The sequence below is a fragment of the Amblyomma americanum genome, chromosome 5, assembly GCF_052857255.1.
Source record: "Amblyomma americanum isolate KBUSLIRL-KWMA chromosome 5, ASM5285725v1, whole genome shotgun sequence".
NCBI classification, from domain to species: domain Eukaryota; kingdom Metazoa; phylum Arthropoda; class Arachnida; order Ixodida; family Ixodidae; genus Amblyomma; species Amblyomma americanum.
In genome coordinates, this window is record NC_135501.1 from 176,628,045 (window position 1) to 176,651,466 (window position 23,422).

The following is a 23,422-nucleotide window of genomic DNA, read 5'->3' on the forward strand; positions in this document are numbered from 1 at the left end:
CCCGTGATTATGCATACACGCGCGCACGAGTCTGGGTCAATGATATGCGACTTCGTGTTGCGTCGCGTCTCTCTCGTGTAATGCCCGCGGGACGCGTGGGAAATTCATTTCATGGCCCGCCGCCGTGTCCGGAGAGGATACTGTGTAACCGTGTTATGTATGTACGCGCTCGCACGTGTGTGTGAACTAGCTCCGTATACACGATTGCGTGTGACCACGCTGCGGATGCTGCTGCGCCCAAAGGAGAGGCGTCACATCCGGGGCTTCTTCCTTACCTTACCTTATCGGCATTGCGAAAGCATTGCCGCTGTTGCTGCCGCCACAGTCGTCGCTGTGGCGCTATGCATAGTCGGATACAACTCAAGAAAAAGTGGCATCTCTTCGTCAAAGGGGACCCCCTTCCAGCCAATGGCGTCGGCCTATTCTCATGAGCTTGCTATAGCGTAAGAGTGCAGGGTCGGGACTATCCCCGACCATGAAGAGAAGGGATTATCCCATTTCATCTGTCACTCCCTGCACTGCCACACCAGCAGGGTCATGAGAATCGGTCGACGCCATTGGCTGGAAGTGCGTCTTTTGACGGGTAAAAGCCGCTTCGTTCTTGAGTTGTATCCGACTATAGGGTTGTCCCGGCTGGTTGACACCGCACTCTAAGCGCATATACTCGGATATACTCGAATGTGTGAGCTTCCCCACCAGTTTGGAGAGGTCTTGCACTATCTGAAAACTACTGGTCTCAATGGGGAGGGGGTAGGGGGGTTATATACTTTATGTGCATCCTACAGTTGTACGGGCGTTGTGTCTGTCCCCCTCTCACCTCCCTCCTTAATGCTTCCAGAGCAGGTATCTATCTGGGTGTACACCCTCTGTCAAAGCCTTATAGGCCCACACCTGGTTTGTTGTAGGACCATTCAGTATGGCTGAGTTTCGCATCGTCACGTTGTTCCAGATTTCTTCGAGGTGAAAGGAACTCTTGTTCCCGCCCCTCCGAAAGTTTGCTCTTGCCAGAGTCGGTCGAGAGCGCCACTATGCGGCTTAAAAGCAAGCGCCTTGGTCTGTACATTTTTGACAAAAACTGTATAGTATGTTGGTAGTCTTCCCGCGTTTTTTTTTTTTTTTATTTACCTCCCTCCTTTTTTTTTTCTCTCGTCGCTGGCAAGGCCGTTTCTGTCACGAAGGTGAACGCCCTTGGCTGTAGCCGCAGCGTGTAGCCACCCCTTGGGGGGAATTTGCGGTTGCCTTTATTACCGCGGTGTATCTAATCTCTCCTTGCGCAGTTTGTTTCCTGTGTGTCGTCAGTTGTCAGCGCTGCGGTGTGTGCGCCCGTCTCTGCACGTGTGCGCGCGCTAGGGCAGCTTTAATAGTGTTGTGGCCTCAGCTTGGTATCCAATCATCTCCCGCGTCGTATCGTGAATGCCATTTCCTAATTTCTCGGCTAGATGCATCCGAGCCTCACAGTACTTTGCCACGTCAGTTTGACGCCATGGAGCTATCTGTCACTCGGGGCGGCCTCGGTGTCAGCCGATAAAATTGTTCATGTTTGCCAGTTCGCTTGTGAAGAAATAAAAAAAAAGATGTTCTCGCTTTATCTCTCTAGGGTGCGCTTTAAATCTTGCAATACATCACGGGCAGCTGACTCAACAGGCGACCTGTGCATCTGTACGCCCCTCGGATCCAAGTCCGCTGAAACGTTACATTTCAGCCACTCGTATGGAATTATGGGAATATGGAGTCCAGAGATATGGAAAAATGGAAATCCATATGGTTTCTTTGCGGAATCCATTTCCATACGGTTTCAGTCAGTGTACTACTGGGGGACAAAAGTTTCCGGGACGCGAGTTATAGGAAAAACGGTTATTGTAGCTACACCTCGCTACCCAGTCGCCTGATATTGTGAAAAGAGGAAGGGGCATTATAGGCTTTTAATGCCTTCATACAATATCGGGCGACTGGGTAGCGAGGTGGAGCTACAATAACCGTTTATCCTATAACTCGCGTCGTCCCGGAAACTTTTGTCCCCAGTATTATATGACGTTATATGGAGGCCGCAGTTATTTCTACGCGCTTTTATATATAGTCCATACCGACTCCATATGCTCCATACTGATTCCATAATATTTCTTATGGAAACGTATGGAATTATGGAACTCGCCATATGGAAACTTCCAGTAGGGTTGCGGGGGGGGGGGGGGGGGGGGGGGGTTAAGACGCTTGGTGTTGCATAATAGACCTCGCCGTTAGCCAGGTCACCTACACTATACAGCACGTTGTCTCTCTCAGCGTTACCGCCGGGCTTCCTATGCATGGCTAGCTGTGCTCTTGTTAATTAAATATCAAGCATTCTCATTATTACTGAAGTTGCGTCCACGTAGGTGTGACTGTTGCCGGCTGTACATTGGTTACATTACTTGTACGCGTATGTGCCGCTGCACTGTGTAGAGTCGCGTAACGGCTGTATCACCCGAGAAAACTGTATGCACGATGTCTGTCTATAGCAGCAACTTGTTCGCTCGTGGGTTCTCACGCTGACTCATATGCCACGTGTGTGTTGTTGCACTGGCTATATATTTTGTTAGCACGAACATACCTTTCTCACATGAACGGAGATGACGTTTTAACGACCTCTTAAAGTGGTCTCGTGGCACTGAGTTCTGGGCACCTCCTTATCTACGGGTGTATACCTATAGCCTGGATACATTTTCCCGTCTTGGTATACCTCGGCGTTCTTATCTCGCCGTCTTCGTATCTCACCGGTGCGTTTGCGCGAACTTTGGCGGCGCCCTGTTGACACCTTGCTTCTTTTCTGTCGCATTCACGACCCTTCTCGAGTCGTGGTGGCGTCGGCTTTAAAGCTCTGACGTCACGGGAGTAGTTTCAAGAGCACCGCATGTCAGTTCTTTCTGCTCGCCGCCGGCCTTCCCTTATAGAAATGGCCTATAAACTGTCTAAATACTTCTTATAGACTCCATAATCTTCCTATGAACATTTCCTTTTGTCTATTCATAGTGTATAGACAAAAGTCTATTAAAAGTGTATGGCCATCTAGATTGTCTATAGACTGTCTATAGGATTGGTATTGCTTATAGATTGTTCTATAGGCTTTGTCTATAGAAAGACTGCAGACTTTATAGACAAAATTTTGTGGACAGTCTGTAGACTGTCTAACGAAATTTTTGTAATGGTTGGAAGGTCTGTGACTGCCGCTCACTAAGGTTAACACGTGAAGCACTTTCGTGTTACCGTAAATTTATTTTTTTAATAACTATCGGCTGTTGAAGCTCAGCTGTGACTGGCGTACGGCTGCATATCCCAAGCTTTTGGGTTCGATACCGGCCGCGGCAGTTCAAACAGAAACGCCCGTGCGCTACGCGATGTCAGCTGCACGTATAAAGAACCCCAGGTAGTAGAAATTATTGCGGAGCCCTGCACTACGGCATCCATGATAGGCATAGCTCATATGTTGCTTCGGGACGCTAAACCTCTGAACTCACTTTTTTCCAATAACTCTAATACCTTGATCTTCTTAGTGCCGTAAGCTATAAGAGCCCTTCATGTGTGGCTGAATAAAAGACGCTGGCACCGTGAATCAGAGTCCCGAAGTAAGCGAAGATAATTTTTGCAACTCTTTAAAAAAAACGCCACGTAATGTTCGCTCCAGAGAACAGCACAGATAAGAGGCACCAGGAAGGCGGTTATTGGACTGGAGGCTTCAGGTAATTGACCCGAGAAAGCTTCCTGCACGTTGGGCCGGCAACATTGGGACCCAACAGCCATACTTGCGAAGCGATCCGTTAAGACCCACCTTTTCTAGAAAGGGAACGCCTTAAATCCAGGGAAGACGTGCAACTTATCCAAGGCCGCTGCGACGCGTGGGAAAAGTGTCGCGGTACTTTGATGTATATTCCAGAGACTATCTTCGACGTCGCCGTTGCGCGATTCAGAATGCGCAATACATAATGCATATATATATATATATATATATATATATATATATATATATATATATATATATATATATATATATATATATATATATATATATATATATATATATATATATATATATATTACGCATACGCGCCTGGACTGCACGGTGCACTCGTCCTCGTCGTCCCGTATAGTTTCGTTTTCGCTTTATTTTTCTGCCCACGAAGTCTCCCGCTTTCCTCCCCGTAGAGCTTTAATAGAGCTATTTTCTCTTCCCGCACCACGGGCGCATTCCTGCTGAGTGTGGGATCGGTCAAGGAGGTCATCGGTTCAACACCGGTCGGGAGCTGCGCGTCGTAATAGAGACGTCTGGGCGAGCTGTCCGCGAATACGGATGGAGTGGCCGTGCTGCAGCGCCCTCTGTTGTGCACTCCCCCTCTCTCTCTATCTCCATTCATTTGTTTTTCCCACGCTCATCCCCATTGCGAGGAAGGTAGGAGGTCGCATTCCATTCTCGCCGCATACGCTCTTTGCAAGCTGAACCGCTCTCGAATATACGTCTTCGCATATGCATGACCTTTTGTGTGTCCCCGATGTATGGGGCCGCAAGGTTGCCCCCCCAATCTGGTCGCACCTTGTGGGAGGTCCAACCATCCTCCCCTCCCGTGCGTTTGTGGTGCACCATCGCGAAGAAGAGGCTCTCTGACCTCCTCCGCCCAACGTTGGCAAGTTTCTATACTCGCTAGCTGCTGCGGTCCTCTGCTTTTGCTGAGGAAGGTCGATTGCGCATGCGCCGTATACGTCCGTCCAAGCCCGTTGTGTGTGCGGCTCGCGCGTGCTGGAAGTAATTTGGGAGCGGAAGGTGTGCCGTACATTACGCATCAGTGGGTTAGCAGTTTCGGAAGAAGCTGCTGTATCATGAACACTTTTTTTTTTCGAAATTAAAAGAAAGTAACAAACGCTGCCCCGCCGCGGTGGCTCAGTGGTTAGGGCGCTCGACTACTGATCCGGAGTTCCCGGGTTCGAACCCGACCGCGGCGGCTACATTTTTATGGAGGAAAAACGCTAAGGCGCCCGTGTGCTGTGCGATGTCAGTGCACGTTAAAGATCCCCGGGTGGTCGAAATTATTCCGGAGCCCTCCACTACGGCACCTCCTTCTTTCTTTCTTCTTTCACTCCCTCCTTTATCCCTTCCCTAACGGCGCGGTTCAGGTGTCCAACAATATATGAGACAGATACTGCGCCATTTCCTTTCCCACAAAAACTAATTATTATTATTAACAAACGCTAGCGTTTGCCGAGCCTCATCTCGCTAGCGGAATCGAGGCTATAGTGCGTTATGCGGCAATGCGCAGGCTGTGTAGGAAAGAACGGGCTTAGTGTCCCTGGAGTGCGGGATGCAAAGACAAGCTAGCGGCACCCAAGAAACTTTAGTCGCACCGCGAGGTGCTGCTGTGCGGATAGGCCCCAGAAATTGTCCGCATGCTCTGACTGCGTCCGCGGGAGCCAGCCGACTTTGGCGCCGCCTGAGAACAGAAAACGGCAGAATGCTTGTGTGCTATCGTCGCGTTCGCAACTGTTTAGAATGATGCGCGGCTGTGGCTGCAGACGGCGCTACCATCGCTACCATGGACCATAGAGTTTCTCAAAATCGCCTAGAGAGAAAAGTGGCGCCGCCGTTTCTGCGACTTTTTAAGAGAAAACTTCGTCATCCAAGGGCATGCCAGGAAGGTGTGGCTTCGTATTTGACTTGGCTAGTGTTGGCCCGAAAACGTGGATTCTGGCTCGTAATCGGTAGCTGCGCCGCGTTGTTCTCTTCTTTGCTAAGATTAAGTCATCTAATAGTCCGTTTTTCCATTCTTGCATTTAACGCGAGTGAAACTTCGGTGGTAGGCTGGTGTGAAAATCTTCACGGCGTATCTTAAACTACTGAATCCACACTTTTGGTCGAACAATAGCCAAGCCAAGTACTAAATCTCGTCTTCCCGGTTTGCGCTTGGATGACAAAGCGCAGCGCTGCCAGTTCTCCCTCTATAAACCCCCATGCCATGGGCTCGCAGTTCGGCATGGAGCATAAACGACGCATGCGCAGAGAGCGGCATGTCCACGTGCCTGAGCTTAACCTGCAGCAAGCAGAACATCAACAACATCGTTCTCGTTCGTCCGTTTGATAGTAGGTACATATTCATATATACATGAGCACATGATTGTGTGCTGCTCAAACAATAGTATGGTCGTGATAGTGCACGGCATGGTGTCGTGATGTAGATCAGCACTCGGGTGCGCTCTGTGCACGGGAAAATATACGTGCCTTTAGCTCATTGCCAAGTATATGTGTACCCCCGGTGTCAAGCGTATGCGCGCTTCCGAAGCACACCTCGAGCCGCTGTGTGCTTATACTACGGGTGTCGCGTTGTGTCGAGGCAAGCGAAATCAAGTTAATGCCGCGAGGCGTAGAGGCACGCAGATAGCGCATCGCGCCATGTCGCAGCTGTAGTGGCCCGGAAATGGGGCACTTTGCGGGGGCGACACGTCCTGCCTCTCGCAAGAGGGCGGAAGAGCGGCCGTGTTTCGACACTGAACCCGACAAGGCGTGCGCGCCTGACGGGTGGGTCGTCATGCAAAACAAACAAACAAACAAACAAACAAACAAACAAACAAACAAACAAACAAACAAGGATTGAGAGAGAGGCGCATATTTTTTTTTCTCGCGGAAATGTAGACAGAGCAAGGTTACGACCTCGAGGGCTACTCGTGTGGGTACCTGCTGTTGCTGGCGGTTATACGTTCGCAGAACGAGCGCCACCTCGTGCATGCAAACGTACGCCCCGTTTTTTTTTATGCAACTGAAACCGGTGGTTCAGCCGCCGCGGTGGCTGAGTGGTTATGGCGCTCGGCTGCTGGCCCGAAAGACTCGGGTTCGATTCCGGCCGTGGCGGTCGAATTTCGATGGAATCGAAGTTCTAGAGGCCTGTGTACTGTGCGATGTCAGTGCACGTTAACGAACCCCAGGTGGTCGAAAATGTTCCGGAGCCCTTCACTACGGCGTCTCCCATAGCCTGAGTCGCTTTGGGACGTTAAACCCCCATAAACTAAACTGAAACCGGTGGTTCTTGAAACCCGTTGGAAGGCAGCAGGTAGAACCGTTTTTAATGCGGTATAGCGTTAGAAACCTCATCCGGGAGGAAAATGTTTCGTGGGAAGCTAATTTCGCGCCGGTTGGCTGGAGAGTTTTTTGCGTAGCCGTTTTTTTTTGCTATAGCCGTAACTTCGTTATGGCCCGTGTCGACCGAGCCTCCAAGGGGAATCGTCATCCCTTCGTTATACCCGCGGTTTCGTTATAATCGTTTCGTTATGACGAGGCTCGACTGTATATCTCTTCGAGCGATCTCAAATAGTGGGACTTGGACCTGTGGAAAGCAGAATTTTATATTTAGATTGGGGTGTTTCCCGGGGAACCTGTCCCATTGCCTGTCTTATCTTTATGTAATGAACTTTTGAACTTTATAATTTCATCAGATTCATCAATACTTATGACACGCGCGGCTCGTCTCAGCTAACACCGATTTTTCGAGCACTCTAAACAGAAAGGAGTATTCGAATGTTTGCGTATTCGTGTTTGGAGTGTGCGCACCCTGGGAATTGCAACAGGTTGCTACTAAGCTGTGCAATTGGTTAGTCTAATTTAAATGAGATTAAGCCCTCAAAACTAGTTTGCCTTAGCAGTCGACACCAACTGGAACCCAATAATAATTTTTTTTAACCTCCAGTTCATGTTACCCCATTACCTACGCGCCGAATGTAGAATATCCTGGTATATACATGGACATCGGTTTATCCTTGAACAGACGCACGGCTCTTCTATAAGCAAAAGCTTATAGGCGTTGCATGCTATCTGTATACCGTGAAAACATGCTTGGAGTTTATAATTAGACGTTCTGTAGCCAAATATTTTGGATATGGTCTGCTTGGGTTTGACATGTGCTTTTTCTTTAGCTGTTCTGCTACCTGGACGAAGATGTTATAACCAGTATATCTAAAAAAAAAAAGAACACGGATAAAGGTGGTATATATTCAACACCCAGCAATGCGGAGTGTATTCCTATCTGCTGGTTTGCCTTTCTTTTGACGCCTTGTTCAAGTTATTGTGCCGCGGTACCTCTGGAAATGTGATTCGAAGTTAGAAAGTGTTAAATCAGTTCCATTTTGAAATATTCCTCTATATGTTATCCCTGTTGTGCGAGTTGATTTTGTTGAAGCCAGTGAGGTCATTTTATATACCGTATACATTTATTGTGCTCCCTGGTAACATTTTTTTAACACTCGCTGTCAGATGCGAGCTGCAATTGCTGAGCTTGAAAAAGAAATAGAATTGATTTTATTGTGTAACGGTTGTAGAAAAAACCAAATGGGACAGTAGGAGAGGTTGGTCAGATGTTTTAGGGGAATCCCCCAACGTGGAGTGGAATTTGTAATAAGGGAGTAATTACTCATTGGCATCCACCCATACGCAGCCGTATGGCTGCAAAGGAAAGCTATACAGCTTTCTCAGAGACTTGACAGTTACAGAAAAATTTGTCCTGGTCCGGGGTTCGAACCGGGAACCACCGCTACACCGGAGCAGTCACTCTTAACAACTGAGCTGCCCGGGTCGGCAAGGTCATGGCAGGACGAGGAAGAATTGATCAACAACTCGAGCGCAAGCAGAACATTTACTGAGTGCTGTCAAAAATTTCGCTTCTATTTTTTGCTTCCTGGCTGGTATATTCCGTTCTTGTTTATTTTGTTAAAGTCGTTTTCAAGTTTCGCATCCTCGGTTGTACTTTCATTTTATCCGTTTTTCTTTTTCTCAATGATCGCCAGAAGATAAGTGCCTCGATGCCTGTACGCAGTTGGCCTGCCTCGGTTAGCTCAGTTGGTAGAGTGACTGCTCCGCTGAAGCGGTGGTCCCCGGTTCGAACCCCGGACCAGGACGAATTTTTTTTCACTGCGAAGTTTCTGAGAAAGCAGTATTGGTTTCCTTTGTAGCCATATGGCTGCTCTAGGGTGGATGCCAGTGAATAATTACTCCCTTAATACAGTAGGAGAGGTTGTTGCCTCTGCCATCCTTGAATTGAATAAAATATTTATGATTAATTAGCCTTGAGCGGAATAAAAGCCCTGTTTTTTTTTCTGAAATTGGTCTATACGCGGAGTCTTATCATTAATTCACAGCGTGGCCTTTCTCTGTGGCTGCCACTGCACTCGAAACAGAAAGGAGCAAAAAAAGGGAATGGGCTAGAGGACAGCTTACTCCCATTTTTACACCCATACAAGCGTATTCATGTTTAGAGTGTGCGTGCAGGTGATTTTGCGGTGCGGCAAACAACGATTGTCGCTTGCTTGATATAGCCACGAAGTTTGCGTGTGCGTGGATTTCTGCTCGTTTTATTTAATTTTCTTCTTCTTTTTTTTTTTTACGTGCATGCCACGCAGTTGCGAGCGCAACGTCTCCTCCGAGGCGGAACGTTGCTCTCCGCGAAGAGATTTGTCCCGATACCACCCGCGGGACCCGCGCACGCGCATTCAGTCTCTCCAGCGCCGTCGCGTGTTTCGCGGTGATGACGGCCTCTTATCTTCGCCCCGGGCCTCCGTTCCCTCCTCCTCCACCTCCTCCTCCTCCTCCTCATTCTTGCCTTTCTTTTTGAAATGCGCGCGCTTTTTTTTGTACGTGCGTGTGCGTGTTTGTGTAACCTACGCGTGACGGATGACTTTGACGGGCCTCCGGCCGGCTCTGCAGTCGGAAGCAGGGCTAGCAGCAGCAGCAGCTGTGCAGATATATCCGTCCGCCTTTGGCTAGCAGCGTGGCTCTCACGAGTTCAGCTCCGTGTGCCCGCTGGATGGCGAGGGTCAGTGACCTCTCCCCTCTTGCCCCTTCCCCAGTTCTGTGGTCTTATATCCTTAAATATATCCGCGCCCAGCCGTAATACACGCTTTCGTCATCGTCGAGTCGCCAGCTTCGCTGTACCGAATTTGCCGCATGTTACGTCATACGTCTTGAAATTTAGTCTGAGGTCCCAGGGCGCCGCACCGAGAAATAGACCCTGGTAGATATGAACCGGTGTTCTCGCGAGACTCCTGGCATGCCAGGCGAATGCGGAATAGCTATGAATGAATTAGTAAATGAGGGAATGAATGAACGAACGAGCTAATGATGGAGTGAATTTGGGAAAAGGACCGTGGACTGGCCGAAATACTGGTGAAGGATTCAACACCCCCCCCCCCCCCCCACACACACACACACGCAAACAAACACAAAAAGAAGTGAACACTAACAGGAAACGAAGGAGCAGTTGGTCGGATCAACCGGAGAGGAACTAGTAAGAAGCGAATAGTCACTATATTACAGAGATAAGCCCCTCCTAAAATCGGGTCGATCTCTTGGCTCCTCCCCGCCGGCTTCCGCTTAGCTGGTCGTTCGGTTCCTTATAATTTTCTCTTTGAATTGTTGATTGGCCATGAAAAATGTTTCAGCTGGCGCCTCGCTTTTTTTTGCCGACGTTTCATTGTTTCGTCACTTCTATAATTGATAGGTTATGGTGTCATCATCAGCCTGACTACACTCACTGCAGGGCAAAGGCCTCTCCCATGTCTCTCCACAATTCACCCTATCCTTTGCCAGCTGCATCCACCCTTTGCCTGCAAACTTCTTAATCTCATCCGCCCACCTAACCTTCTGCCGCCCCCTGCTCCGCTTACTTTCTCTTGGAATCCACTCAGTTACCCTTAAGCACCAGCGGTTGTCTTGCCTTCGCATCACATGCCCTGCCCAAGCCCATTTCTTCCTCTTGATTTCGACTAGGATGTCATTAACACGCCTTTATTCCCTCATTCACTCTGCCCGCTTCCGGTCTCTTAACGTTACACCTATCATTTTCCTTTCCATGGCTCGCCGTGCTGTCCTTAACTTGAGCTGAACTCTTTTCGTTAGCCTCCACGTTTCTGCCCCGCAGGTGAATACCGACAAGATACAGCTGTTGTGCACTTTTCTCTTTAGGGATACTGGTAACCTGCTATTCATGATCTGAGTGAACCTGCCATATGCGCTCCACCCCATTCTGATCCTTCAGCTGTCACTACCTGCCCTAAGTAGACGTATGGTGTTATGCGGTATCGACCTTTACTGGACTATACCTGTCTGCAGGCGTATAGAAACTAATTAATATCGAAGAAAAAACGGTCTCTCTGTGTAGCAGGTAGGAGAGTGGAATATAAATTTATGCCAATGCCCCGAAGGTGTATACCCTGCAACGTAACTACTGTCTCAACGCTTGGCTGTTAATGCGAGGTCAGTGCGCGCGATCCTTAAACTTTCACTTTATCCTGCTTTCGAAACCTTTCCGCCAGGTGTCATCTGCTATGCAGGTCGTAATTTTCAGTGCCGCCGGCAGTGTGCTTTGTCTTGTCTGATGGACAGCGTTCTCCTTTTACCAAGCGGCGTTAACGACTCTGACTGTCTATCGGCGTGATTTAAGTGTGTTGATATCCGAGCTGTACAGTTTATACCTCTAATGTTATTTTTTTTTTGCCGATCTGCTACTGTTTCCGAGTCGTCTCCCCTACACTCAGAATCGTAAAGGTGTCAGGTGTCCGAATAAATGTGTTAATTACGAACTGAACAGACCCTTAGAATGAAACAGAGGGTGGTGAACTGGATACAAAACACCAACTTTTAACTGAATAATAATAATAATAATAATAATAATAATAATAATAATAATAATAATAATAATAATAATAATAATAATAATAATAATAATTGGTTTTCGGGGAATGGAAATGGCGGAGTATGTCTCACATCTCGGCGGACACTTGAACCGCGCCGTAAGGGAAGGGATAAATGAGGGAGTGAAAGAATAAAGGAAGATAGAGATGCCATAGTGGAGGGCTCCGGAATAATTTCGACCACCTGGGGATCTTTAACGTGCACTGACATCGCACAGCACACGGGCGCCTTAGCGTTTTGAAAAGTGAAGAGGCGACCGCTATTGAGATGGCAGAGGTCGTTGACCGTCACCGGCGTTGTCTCTGTATACCGAGTCGAGCGCCTTTTCGAAAATTTCGCTTCTATTTTTGTTTCCTGGCTAGTATATTTCTTTCCTTTTATTTTTTGCATTCGTTTCAACTTTCGCCTCCTCGGGCTTACTTTCATTTCATCCCTTTTTTTCTTTTTTTGACGATCGCTACAGGAAAAGTGCTCGATGCCTGTACGCGCAGTTGGCGTCGGGCGACCTTTTTATAGCCTGCCTCGTAAAGGTCACTTTCCCCCTAGACATGGTAGCCGGGTTTGTGAGTTTCGGCGTCTGCGCTGCACGTCCTGTAGTCGGGCTTGGTCCCGTAATTTCATTCGTATTGTCGTTTTATTTCTTTTTTTCTCCTTTCCTACTGAGCTTCGGCGGATGCGCATGTATCGCTGGCGTCGATGACCTTCGGGTTGTCGCGCTGTGAAATTAACGAGACTTTCGCATTTTTTTTTAATTTGCATTTTCGTTTCGATTTGGTTGTACGGAACTTTATCTCGCAGCTCCACAGGACTGAGAGAGAGCGCGAGCGCTTCAGTCCGAATTGCATGAGACACACTTGAGAAATGTTTGTACTTTGACAACAGTACCGAGTGCTAGTCCGTTTCGTGTGACTCCCCTGATTTGGATTATATTTACTCCACCTCTGGGAAGCAGTATGGCCCATTTACTCTCCCCACGGGTTTATTATGTCATATTTACACCTCTCCCGGAGAGTGCGGTTGTTTATTTCACCTTAGCGGGAGGATTGTGGTGTGCATTTAATGCACCTTCACCGTTCATCTATTTTACCACAGGAGAGTAAGGTAGGGTTCATTTCAAACAATTACGGCTAAAGGAACGATTACAGCTGAGACTTTCCTGTGCCTGTCTATGCTGATACAGCTACAGATTCGAAAGGTGCAAGCTGCTTAGTTTTTCTTTGTGTCCGCATTTCTGCGGTCTGGTCCAAACTAATGGTAATTAGCCATTTATAATTAAAACGTTTACAATGTCCAGTGGATTCACTTAACTTACCTCGTTGTCACTTACTTAAAGGACTAAGTTCTTGAAGGACTATAGTTCTTGAAGGACTGTAACAACCAATTTTTGGTAGCGTGTTTTCTTTCAAATGGAACATTAGAATGCAAGGATCACCGCGTGGTATTCGCCGGCGACCGCTGAATAATTTCGAATTGAATTTATTCTCTCATGCTGTTTCGGTTTCATGAACTTGGGCGATGGCTGTGCCGTATAGTTGACCTTTAGGCCGCGAGAGGCGCGACACAACCTGCGGTATAAGCGCCGATGCATGGCTTTAATTCAGCACACTATACTTAAGCAAGCCTGCTTCAAGAGCTGGAGTGACGATAAAGGACGCATCGGCAGTTATACAGCCGTTTTTTACCGCGCTTCGCTGGACCTAAAGGTCAACTATACGCCACCGCCATGGTTAGGTCGATGAAACCGAAACAGCGTCAAGAAATTCAATTATAAATTCGCTAGCGGTCGTCGGCGAATGCCGCGCGATGATCCGTGTACATTAATGTTTAACGTATCATTTAAGAGAAAAATGCACGCAAGCAAAAATTTGGTTTCTATATTCATTTAATTCTGTTTGCGGCGCTGCAACGCACCGTCCAAAACTTTGTCAGCGTCCTTGCAGTGATAGACGCAGCATTTATTTACATCTGCTGCTCGCTTTTGGAGGAAGACATGTCTTCTGGAAAACAGCGCTCTTTGGGGTGGCTACCTCTTGCTGCTGGCAGCTATAGTCTTTCTTTTCTGTGGTATTTATTGGCGCAGCCGGGGTGGCTGAGTGGTTACGGCGCTCGGCTGCTGACCCGAAAGACGCGGGCTCGATCCCGGCCGCGGCGGTCGAATTTCAATAGAGGCGAAATTCTAGAGGCCCGTGCGCTGTGCGATGTCAGTGCACGGTAAAGAACCCGAGGTGGTCGAAATTATCTGGAGCCCATCACTACGGCGTCCAACATAGCCTGAGTTGGTTTGGGACGTTAAGCCCCAATAGTTGATAGCCAGTTTCTTTTCTGTTGCATTTTAATTACACAGCGTTGCCAAGATATTTTTTAGGTGCCCCGATGCCTTCGGCTTTTATTGGTTTCTTCATTGTGACAGTTTTAATTTTTCTTTAGGTCGTCAATTTCCGCTAATGTACTGTTATTGTTTTCATTTTTATATTCCACTGTAATAGAGCATGCCCTTTTCGGCCCGCTCGGCCCATGCCAGTTAGTGAAGGCGTTCGTGGCTTTGTCCTGATCCCGCGTCACGTATATATCGTAAGATTTATTAGATTTATGAGAGCTCCGGAAGTTTCGACCACCTGAGGTTCTTTCACGTGCACTGACATCGCACAGCACACGGGCCTCTAGAATTTCGTCTCCATCGAAATTCGACCGCCGGGATCGAACCCGCGTCTTACGGGCCAGCAGCCGAGCGCCATAACCACTCAGCCCCTGCGGCGGCCTGTACATCGTAAGAGTCGAATAAAGATTGCAGAGCGGTATTACTTTGCTTACCGCCGTTACCACTACTACCTCTATATCGCTGCCAGTGTGCGACACTTACGGGTACATGCAACCGGGCTGTAGGTAATTAGGACGAGCGTAGTTCGCATATGGGTCGCAGATATGATGTACAGTATGGTACACTGTTAAAGGGAACATGCGGTCGCGTGAAGTTGGCTTTCCGCGAGGCGCTGCTGCGGAATGCCGGAAAGAATGCCGAGCTGATTATGGTCCGGAGTTTTTTTTTTTTTTTCGGCAATCTGTCTCCGTGCATGGATCTCATTTTTCACATCCACAACGCATCGATTACTACTTCTCGCTGCTGAATTGGCTTTTTATATTCTGTGGTCGCGTTTCGTGCGAAATAAGCAACGTTTTCTCTCGACTAGGTTATCCACGCGTGAGTGACTTGGTTCGTATGCCACCCAACGCGTACAATACATGTTGAGTGGCATATGAACCAGGTCACTCACACGTGGATAATCTAGTCCGGATAAAATGTTGCTTATTTCGCACGAAACGCGACCACAGAATGGAAAAAGCCAATTCAGCAGCGAGAAGAGGTGATCGATGCGTTGTGGGCGTGAAAGATGAGGTCCCTGCACGGGGACAGATTGCCGAAAAAAAAACTCCGGACCACAATCAGCTCGGCATTCTTTCCGGCCTTCTGCAGCAGCGCATCGCGGAAAGTCAACTTCACGCGACCGCATATTCCCTTTAACAATGTACCATACTGTACGTCAAAGGTACGCCAGACAGCAGGATACGAGCCTGCGCAAATGATGCTGCCAGTGGCGACATCTCTGTGCCGATCTTTGCAGCTGCAAGTTGTAGCGCGACTTTATTTTTTTTCTTTACTTAACCTTACTATAATGGCGATTTGGGCTGAACTGCTGGAAAGCTTCACTTGTTCCTGATTCTCCGGGGTCGGGAGCTGCGGTTAGCGAAACGATCGTTTCGCTAACGAGAACTTGTTTTCGAATCGTCTGCGTAGAAAGGACACCGCCCTGTACTACGCGAACGTATACTGCCGCAGTCTGAAGAACCGAAACTAGATCGAGGCAAAATTCAAAGGAATAAACGAAGTAAAGCTGGGTTTGAAAAAAAAGAAAAGGGACAAAGGGAGCACAGTTCGGTAATATTTCCACTTCCGGAAACGGGCATCGACACTTGGCGTTTAATCTTGAAGTTTTATTCTTCTGAGCTACAACGTCTTTCTTTTCATTTCTCGCGCTCCATTTGACACCGATAGTTTGCTTAAGCGGATGAGACGTTGCTTAAGCGGATGAGACGCCTATAGCTAAAGCGGCATTTTCGCGCCTTGTGATTAACATTCATGCGAATTATATTTCCTGGCTTAGACCACATGAACTCATTACTTACTGCTTGAAGCAGGATGCGAAAATGAAAAGGCATAGTGTATCGATTTTGTTTTTGTTGTTGTGTAGAATGTAGCGTGGCGTTGTCATGTTTTAAAAAAAGGGGGGGGGGGATCCTATAGGGCGTCTGGTGGCGGGAAGCGAAAGGGCTGTGCGCTGACCGGAAGAGGAAGGGGTGGAGAGGGCAAGGGAGTGCGTGCGCTCCAGCGCGTCTCGTCTGTTCTTCCGGTTCCGGTCGGCCACCCCGGCCCCGGATCAATGCTCTCTCATCCCGCGACGGCTGGCGGGATGCGTCGACTGTAATGGGGAAGGAAGGGGAGGCGAGTTGGGGTCGTAGGGTTGAAGGCACCTCTCCTCCTTCCCTTAGAGTTTCCCCCAGCCGCATAATTTGCGGGGACCGAGAGGGAGAGTGGGTTCGAGATGCGGGCTCTGCGAGCTTACTGCCCGTGCACGATATTGTATCGAAAGAAAATGGGGTGAGGCTCGAAGAGTGGGAGTAGTTGAAGGGAAGACGGGAAAGCGGGGTGTGCAAATCTATATGCGCGACGATGTTCGGCAGTGATCGTCATTGGCAGCCCGCCGCATTTGGACAAGTGATTTGTAAGATTGTACGTCCGCACCCCTACAATGCACCCGCATCGGATCGTTATCCTTTCTTTGTTGAGTTTGGGGGGAGTAATCGGACATGGTTGGGCGGGATTTTAATTGATTCCGGTTTGTAGGTGTGCACGACACAGGGTGTCGCACGAGTAGCTTTCTTATCTGTAGTTTTTTAATCCTTTTTTTTAGTGATCCGAGACTTCAAATGAGGCGTATGCACTGATGGGAGCAAATGGTTTTTAGAGCGCCCCGCGGCAGGCGATTCTCTTTCTTGTTGTTGCCCAGGGCGAGTAGTTAGCTAATTAACGGTTTCATTGTATTCGTAAATGAGTACTGCAATCAGCGCCACTGATTGGTGTGCCACGATCCTTTAATTTGTAATCATTTCCCCCCATTCTTCCCTCTGATAGACAGCGAAAGAGGAAAATTTCTCAGTTTTGCGTCTCATTATACTCTTGTCCTACTTTTATTCATTAGAACGTGTTCTGATGCCTGCATCTTGCTTTGGTTGGTTGCTTTTTGTTTGCTTAATTTACAGTTGAGCCTCGTCATAACGAAGCTGAAGGGGACCGACGACCACTTCGTTATAGCCATAACTTCATTGTAGCCCGTGTTGACCGAGCTCCCAACGGGAATTGTAATTCCTTCGTTATATACATTAATCATCATAAAGAGGTTCGACTGTATCTCCATTTGCTGTGAATAAAGTTGGAGAACGTGAGAAAATCTGCGCGATATGAAATGAGAAAAGATGAGCAGAGCGACACAGTGAGAGTTCCATAAGCCATTCCTTGCAAAAGTAGCATACGTGTTCAAATGCACATTTTACTTACTATTGTCAAAGTTTTACATGTGTGTGCACAACGCAGAAAAATTCTCGATGCACGCACGCACATACGCACACTGTGAATGTTATATTTTTACGTCCACAAGCGCTTAACCCGAAGCATTGTTTCGCTTCCAGTTCTGTGCAGCAGTGTATTCTTTGAATAACCGAGAGAGAGGGAAAAATGACGCTTAGATTAAGTGTAAAACTGACTCGCTGAGTGCGTGTGGAGTAATTTCCCGAATAGGGAAGTGCGCATGCGCGGTGTCCCGTTTCTGTGAGGTGTTAGCTTAGGCGAAAGGGAGAAACTGCTCCCCCGGGGGAGTGCCATTATTCGGGCTCGAGGTGGAGGCGCGAGATTAAATATTCAGGCTGGGAGCGTATGTCATGCATCCCTAATAAGTTGGCGCCGTATATATTCCCTCTACTCTTCTACATTGCGAGAATGTAAAAAAAAATGGGGACGTACAGGGCCTTGGAAGTGTTACGAAATTGCGCTCCTTTCGGAGGCGGGGAAGTGGAAAGGGATATTCGGTCTGAACGGGTGGTTAGGGGGGGGGGGGGTGGAGACTTGCGTAGCGGTGGTGGCCCTAAATGGGGAACAGCCCTGGGCATGCCATTCAGCCGTCGTTTCGAATTGGATGCTTTTACGCTACTAAGGCTGACGTTCTTACCTTCATCCATTAGAGTGAAGTGTGGCGTCGACACGCATGGGTGTTGTAAACTGTATCCCCCTGAAGGAATTTCATGCTCTTTCAGCTCAGAGCCGCAAGCGTGTGACCTTTTAGAGCCACAAGAGAAGCGGCGTACCCTCCTTTAAACTTTATCAAAGCGAATGCGGACTTCAAAAATTCCAAAGGCAGTAGCCAAAAGAGGGCGCGGCATTCTTCACGCCTTTTTTTTCCGCTGCGGTAAAGGATCTTGGAGGACGCACATCTGAAAAAAAGACAAAAAGGACAATCTTGTTTTTGCACGCAGCAAAAAGTGCGCCAGGCACCGTCTGCACAGTCTTGTCCCTAATAGGGAAACGCCCTTTTCGTATTTGTTCAATGCGTCGGAGAGGGTGGCGGCGTTCGAGAGGCGCGAGCGCAACCCGCTCTCTCTGTGCTAAGGCATGGCGTGTTTGAGGGAAGGGCGGAAGTTACGTTTTAGGGAGAGAACTTCGGAGGGAGTGTGAGGTTGTTTGCGAGGGCAGATTCCAGGGCAGGTTCCCTCGCATTGTGGATAATGGGAAGGGGCAGCGATCGCGCGATGCTGGAAAGGACGACGGGAAGAGGAGGGAGAGGAGGGTGGACGCATGCGTTCATTCACCGCTCGCCGCGCCACCGCTCTTCTCGAGGCCTGACGGGATTTAGGGAGGCGCGCCGCCCGCTCCGCGGAGCCGCCGCCGCCGGATGCTGCTCCCGCTGGGGGAGGGAAAAAGGGAAGATGGGGAGGAGAGGGCGGCTTTGCCGTTCTCTTCCTTCCCTTCGATTTCCTCCCGCTTTTTTTGAGGAACGAAGGCGGCTTCCGCTGGCGGTGCCGGTTGTTGGTGCGGCTGTGCTTTCATCCCCTGCATTTCCCTTTTTTCATTCTTCCCTTGACCCGCCGTGGCCCCCAGCCGTCTCTTCCTTCCTCAATCTTCCCTCGCCTTCACCACTTCCTCCTTCTTTTCTCTTCCTCCTGCTCCGGTATTTCTGGCTCAGTCTGGCGCGCGGCGGTTTTTCCTGCACGCGTGTGTGCGGCGATCCGACCCAACGTGTGAGGCCACTCCCTCGGTCCGATCTCGTCCGCTTCTTGCCGCCGCCGGTCGGAGTGTGATGCAACTGCAGTGCTGTACTGCGGCTGTTCTTCTGTGATGTGCGCTCCTGCCGCAACACGTCGTGGCCAGGCGTGGCGTCTCTACATGACCTGCTTGTAATGACGACCGCCATCATGCGGCGACGTCATCCGACTGCGACTGTGCGCGCCGAGTTTGTTCGCCCGTGATTGTGCAGCATCCGTGCGTTTTGACATCAGCGTTTTTTTTTTTGCCCCGTGTGCGTGTATAGGAGGTTCGGTAAGAACGGGAGTTCGGGAAGAGTCGGCCATGCGCTTCGTCGCTGCAGCACCGCTGGTGCGTGTTGCAAAATCGTCTGCGAAGTGTCCTCCGTGAAGAAGCCGTCGCCTGGTTTTTGCTCTCGCACTGGGAGTGGCTCTTTCCCGCTTGCTTTTTGTCTTTCATTGTTCGCTTGTTGCGCAGCAAGCTGTGCTGAAAAAGAAGCGCTCAGCTTGTATACTCTCTACGACTTTCCTGTCCACTCTCAGACGCAGTCGCCCATGACGTCAACGCCGTCTGGACCTCCTCTCACCACCGACGTCTGCTTTTGACGTCCATAGAGGGCCGTCGTCTGCTGCTGCGGACTGTTTGCTGCACATCAAAGGCCATTACTTGTCGGTGCAGCTCTGCACGTCTAGCTTTCTTTTTTTTTTCTGGGGACTGGGTGCGCGTGTGTATTGTTCGAGGCTAATTGGAAGTGGCCCATAATTGGGGAAAGAGGACTGTGCGAGACGTTTGGCTCTTTAGGGAGCTTTCCCCATTTAGTTCCCGCCATTCTTGCGCTTCGAGCTTGCTTGCGGTGCTTGTCTGGCCGGACGCACGTGAACCCGCGCGGCTGCCCGGGCTGTCGATGGGCGTGGTCGGTCATTTTTTTTTTATCTTTGGCTCCCGTTTTGGGGATTCGGGCTTAACGAAGGCCTGGTCTTCTGAGAGCACCCGGGACGGGGACTTTCGCACGTTGCAGTTGTGGCTTGTATAGTACCATTTCAGAGCTGTTGATGGGGCTTATTTGACTGCATGCCAGCCTCGTTGCGAACTGTCGCTTTTCGTTTGCTGTTGCATCCTGCCTGAACTTTTTTGCTGATAGGGGAGATTTCTTTCTCCCAAGCCAGTGCGTACGTCAGACAAGTAGTAATTTGTTGGAGGCGTTGCAGGTTGTTCATTAGTGCGCGAAGACAACGCACTCGAGGATCCGGTGAACCTCGCTTGTCTGGCATTCGCGGTCACGTGGTTTTCTGGCGTCACTGGTTTCGCTATCGCGTGGCCTTGCTGGTTTGAGATAACGGTCAATTGGATGAACGTCATTGTGTCGCATCGTCAAGTGGACGCCGCGCACAGTTCGATTAATAGGAAGTGGAGGCTTGTGCGACTTTTGTATTTTGAACAAGATTAGCGAAGTACAAGTGTTGAGGGCGAGATAAAGGCTTCTAGGAGTGCATTGAAAGGCACACGTATCTGGCTCGCCAGTGACGGCAAAGGCAGTATTTCTGGCTCTTGAGTAAAGGCTTACGGCTCGACTTGAGCTTGTTAAAATTGACGTCAGCGTCCAGTTCGACCGAAGGCGAGAGATTTCCCAGGCAGGGAGAGGGATTTGTTGTGGGAAAACAATAAGCAGTGAAGAATGGAATGAGTGCTTTTTTTTTTTCGTGTTACGTTCGGCTTGGCCCATTGTTCTTGACTGATTGTCTGTGCATATACGACTCAAGTTTCAGAGGTTGTTTTGTACAGTTGGTGGTCTCGGGTGAATTTTGAGAGCATCGCGCCTCCGTCTAGGTTGCCTTCTGGACGACTTGCATGCTTTGACGCTGCTTTCGTTGCCGTGAAAGGAGTCTTTGTTCGACCGGAGCTTTGCCGGTTCCTGTACTGTTGGTGAACCTGATTCTGTGCCGTTGTGATATACATTTTTATCCTGTTAAAATACGGTGTTTAACCTGCTTGACTACCCGTCGTGGTCATCGGATCTGCTTCCATACCTGCCTGTTCGTGCGTGGCGGGCTTCTTTTCTGCTGCTGCGCATGCGCACACGACGTCGCCGGACGGCGCATCTTCCTCCAGCCTGCTGTGTCGGCCGACTGTGGTGTGCAGCCGCCGCAGTTGCGAAGACAGTTGCTGACTGCTGAAGGCCAATCTTCTGCGGTGTGTGTTGTGCGCGTGCGAGCTTGTGCTTTCCGGGAGAGATTGTCGTGCGCGTGTCGCCTCGTCGGGTGCGTGGGAGGAGCGCCGTATGTTCTGCTGCCCCATGGTTCTGACCACGGGCACCGATTCGCTGAGCCGACGCCACAGCGTCCCCGACGGGTGAGTTGGAAGGAAGACCGCGCGGGAACTGCGGGATATACGAGCTCCGTGTATTGCCCCCCCCCCCCTCCCCCCAGCCCGCAAAAAAAAAAAATCTTGGATACACCTGCGAAACGTGCTGTGAAATCTCTGCAGAATAGCGATTCACAAAGTAGTATATGTATTCTGTCGAGGTTATCTTCTCCTTCGACTATACGTACAGCTTACTCCTCCTCTTCATCTTTCCGTTCTTCAAGGTCACCTGTATAACATGTATAGCCTATCTTTGTATACCTATGTACGCGATCATGCGGGCAGTGTGCGGCTTGAGAGACGTGTGTGCTGCTTAAAGTGTTGTTCAGGCAATATTGGGCGTGAATTGTTTTCTTATTGGGGCGAACTCTGCAGTGCAGATGCATATGTGGGTGAAAATGTTGCTTCCATGCCCGATATGATTAACTTCTGCATTGAGGGCACTTAATTAGAGCGATTTCGTGCAGAACGCGTGCCTTTTTCACCCCCCAGTTCCTACACTTCTCGGTTAAAGTGCACTACGCATGCGTAGCAAGCAGCCGGCTGGCCAGGCATACATCTGTACGCTAGTGCTTCGCTGATGTGCTGGAATTGCCATCATAGTCTTTAACTTTTGTGAGGGGACTAACAATGGTGACGAGGTGCCCGTGAGTCCTTTTGCCGTGACGGGGGCGTGGGAGATTCGCGTCGTACGCCGAACCCTAGCTGCACAATTTCGCACGAAAATGAGTTAAAGCGAGCAAAAAGAAAGAAGTAATGGACGACTCCAGTATCTCATCTTGGACCTTCGCTACCGCGCCGAGCGAGAGCCGGTGGTGCGTGACGCAAGACGGCAGCACTGCTGCGCATGCCGACGAGAGAGTCCCACGACGCCAGGTCGTTGTTTTCCAGGCTGGCCGCACGGGTGCGTGCTGGTTTGGTCTGGCTCCCTGTGCCCTGCGACGGTTGTTCTTCTCACCGGCCCGGGGAAGACATCGTCGAGCGCACGAGAAAGCGCTTCGCAGACACGCATTCGCGTGTTCGAAGATTTCTTCAGCGCACCGGCTTTGTTTCGCGCTCTCAGAATTGGCCTACCCGAGGAAAAGACGCCCCTCCCTCAGTTGGGACGAGCAGCGTTTTTGCTGTCGCTTCTCACGGAAAAAAAGGAATAGCGAGCATAGGTATACAGCGACGGTTGGAGGCAAAAACTGCTGGACGAGTCGGGATGTTTACCAGAGAACGCGGCGTTTGTGTATGTATCTCAGCTGTCGGTGTCAGGAACGCAATGCTTGAGCCCTTTCCTTATTACTTGTATATCTGCCCCTGTAGTTTATTTTGCCAGAAAATACTGGCGCCCGCTCTGACAACTGCATTTTTCGCGCAGATAACGTCTGCATCACCTGTGGCGCGTATGCTAATCGGCGCTCGGGAGCAGACCCCGAATCCCGATGAGCAAGATATCCGTCGCTGGCCAATCAGAGTTCAGTATCTGAATCCAAATCGCCCATTCGAATACGCTCTTCGGTTTCACAAACTTGCTCCGGGTCGCAGATTGGAATACGCCGTTAGAGGTGCGCAGGCGCGACCATTATGGAAAGGAACAGGTAGTTCGTAGAAGATAATTGAATACATTTGTTCGTTTTTTCTATGAAAATTGCGAAAGAAATAAGAAATTGTTCTTTACTCGCATTTATCGATTGATCGGTGACAACATGGTATGCTATGATTAGTTTCTTTTTACGTAGATGTAGTACTGCACACAGGAAAGATAAAGGAGGTTAGGATGGAAGTAACTGAGAAAATTCGGAAGTGCTCTGATAATTCCTTGTGTTAATCGGAAAAATAAAAAGTATGTAGGTACCCTCTGCAGTCATGCAGCGGCTTAGACATTCGGCTACTGAGGCCAGTGTCACGTTATCGAACCCCGGCCCTGGCGGCCGAATTTCGATGGCGGCGAAATTCAAGACCTCTGTGTGCGTACGTACGATGCAAATGCCGTTTAACGATACCATACCGTACCGTACCTTACCGTACCATACCAT

The 23,422-nt window shown here is 49.4% G+C and overlaps 1 protein-coding gene across 10 annotated transcripts in view; it reads left to right on the forward strand.

Moving 5' to 3' along the window:
* The window catches only part of ena (ENAH actin regulator enabled), a 137,257-nt gene that overhangs the window by 50,271 nt on the left and 63,564 nt on the right, over positions 1 to 23,422 (forward strand). For 2 of the 10 annotated variants that reach the window (XM_077665926.1, XM_077665930.1), the window contains exon 1: positions 18,985 to 21,389. The exons of the other annotated variants lie outside the window; for them this stretch is intronic. In XM_077665926.1, the coding sequence (XP_077522052.1) occupies positions 21,319 to 21,389 (71 nt within the window). In that variant the 5' untranslated portion in view covers positions 18,985 to 21,318. Of the gene's footprint in view, positions 1 to 18,984; positions 21,390 to 23,422 lie in introns of those variants that run through there. 10 annotated transcript variants of the gene reach the window in all.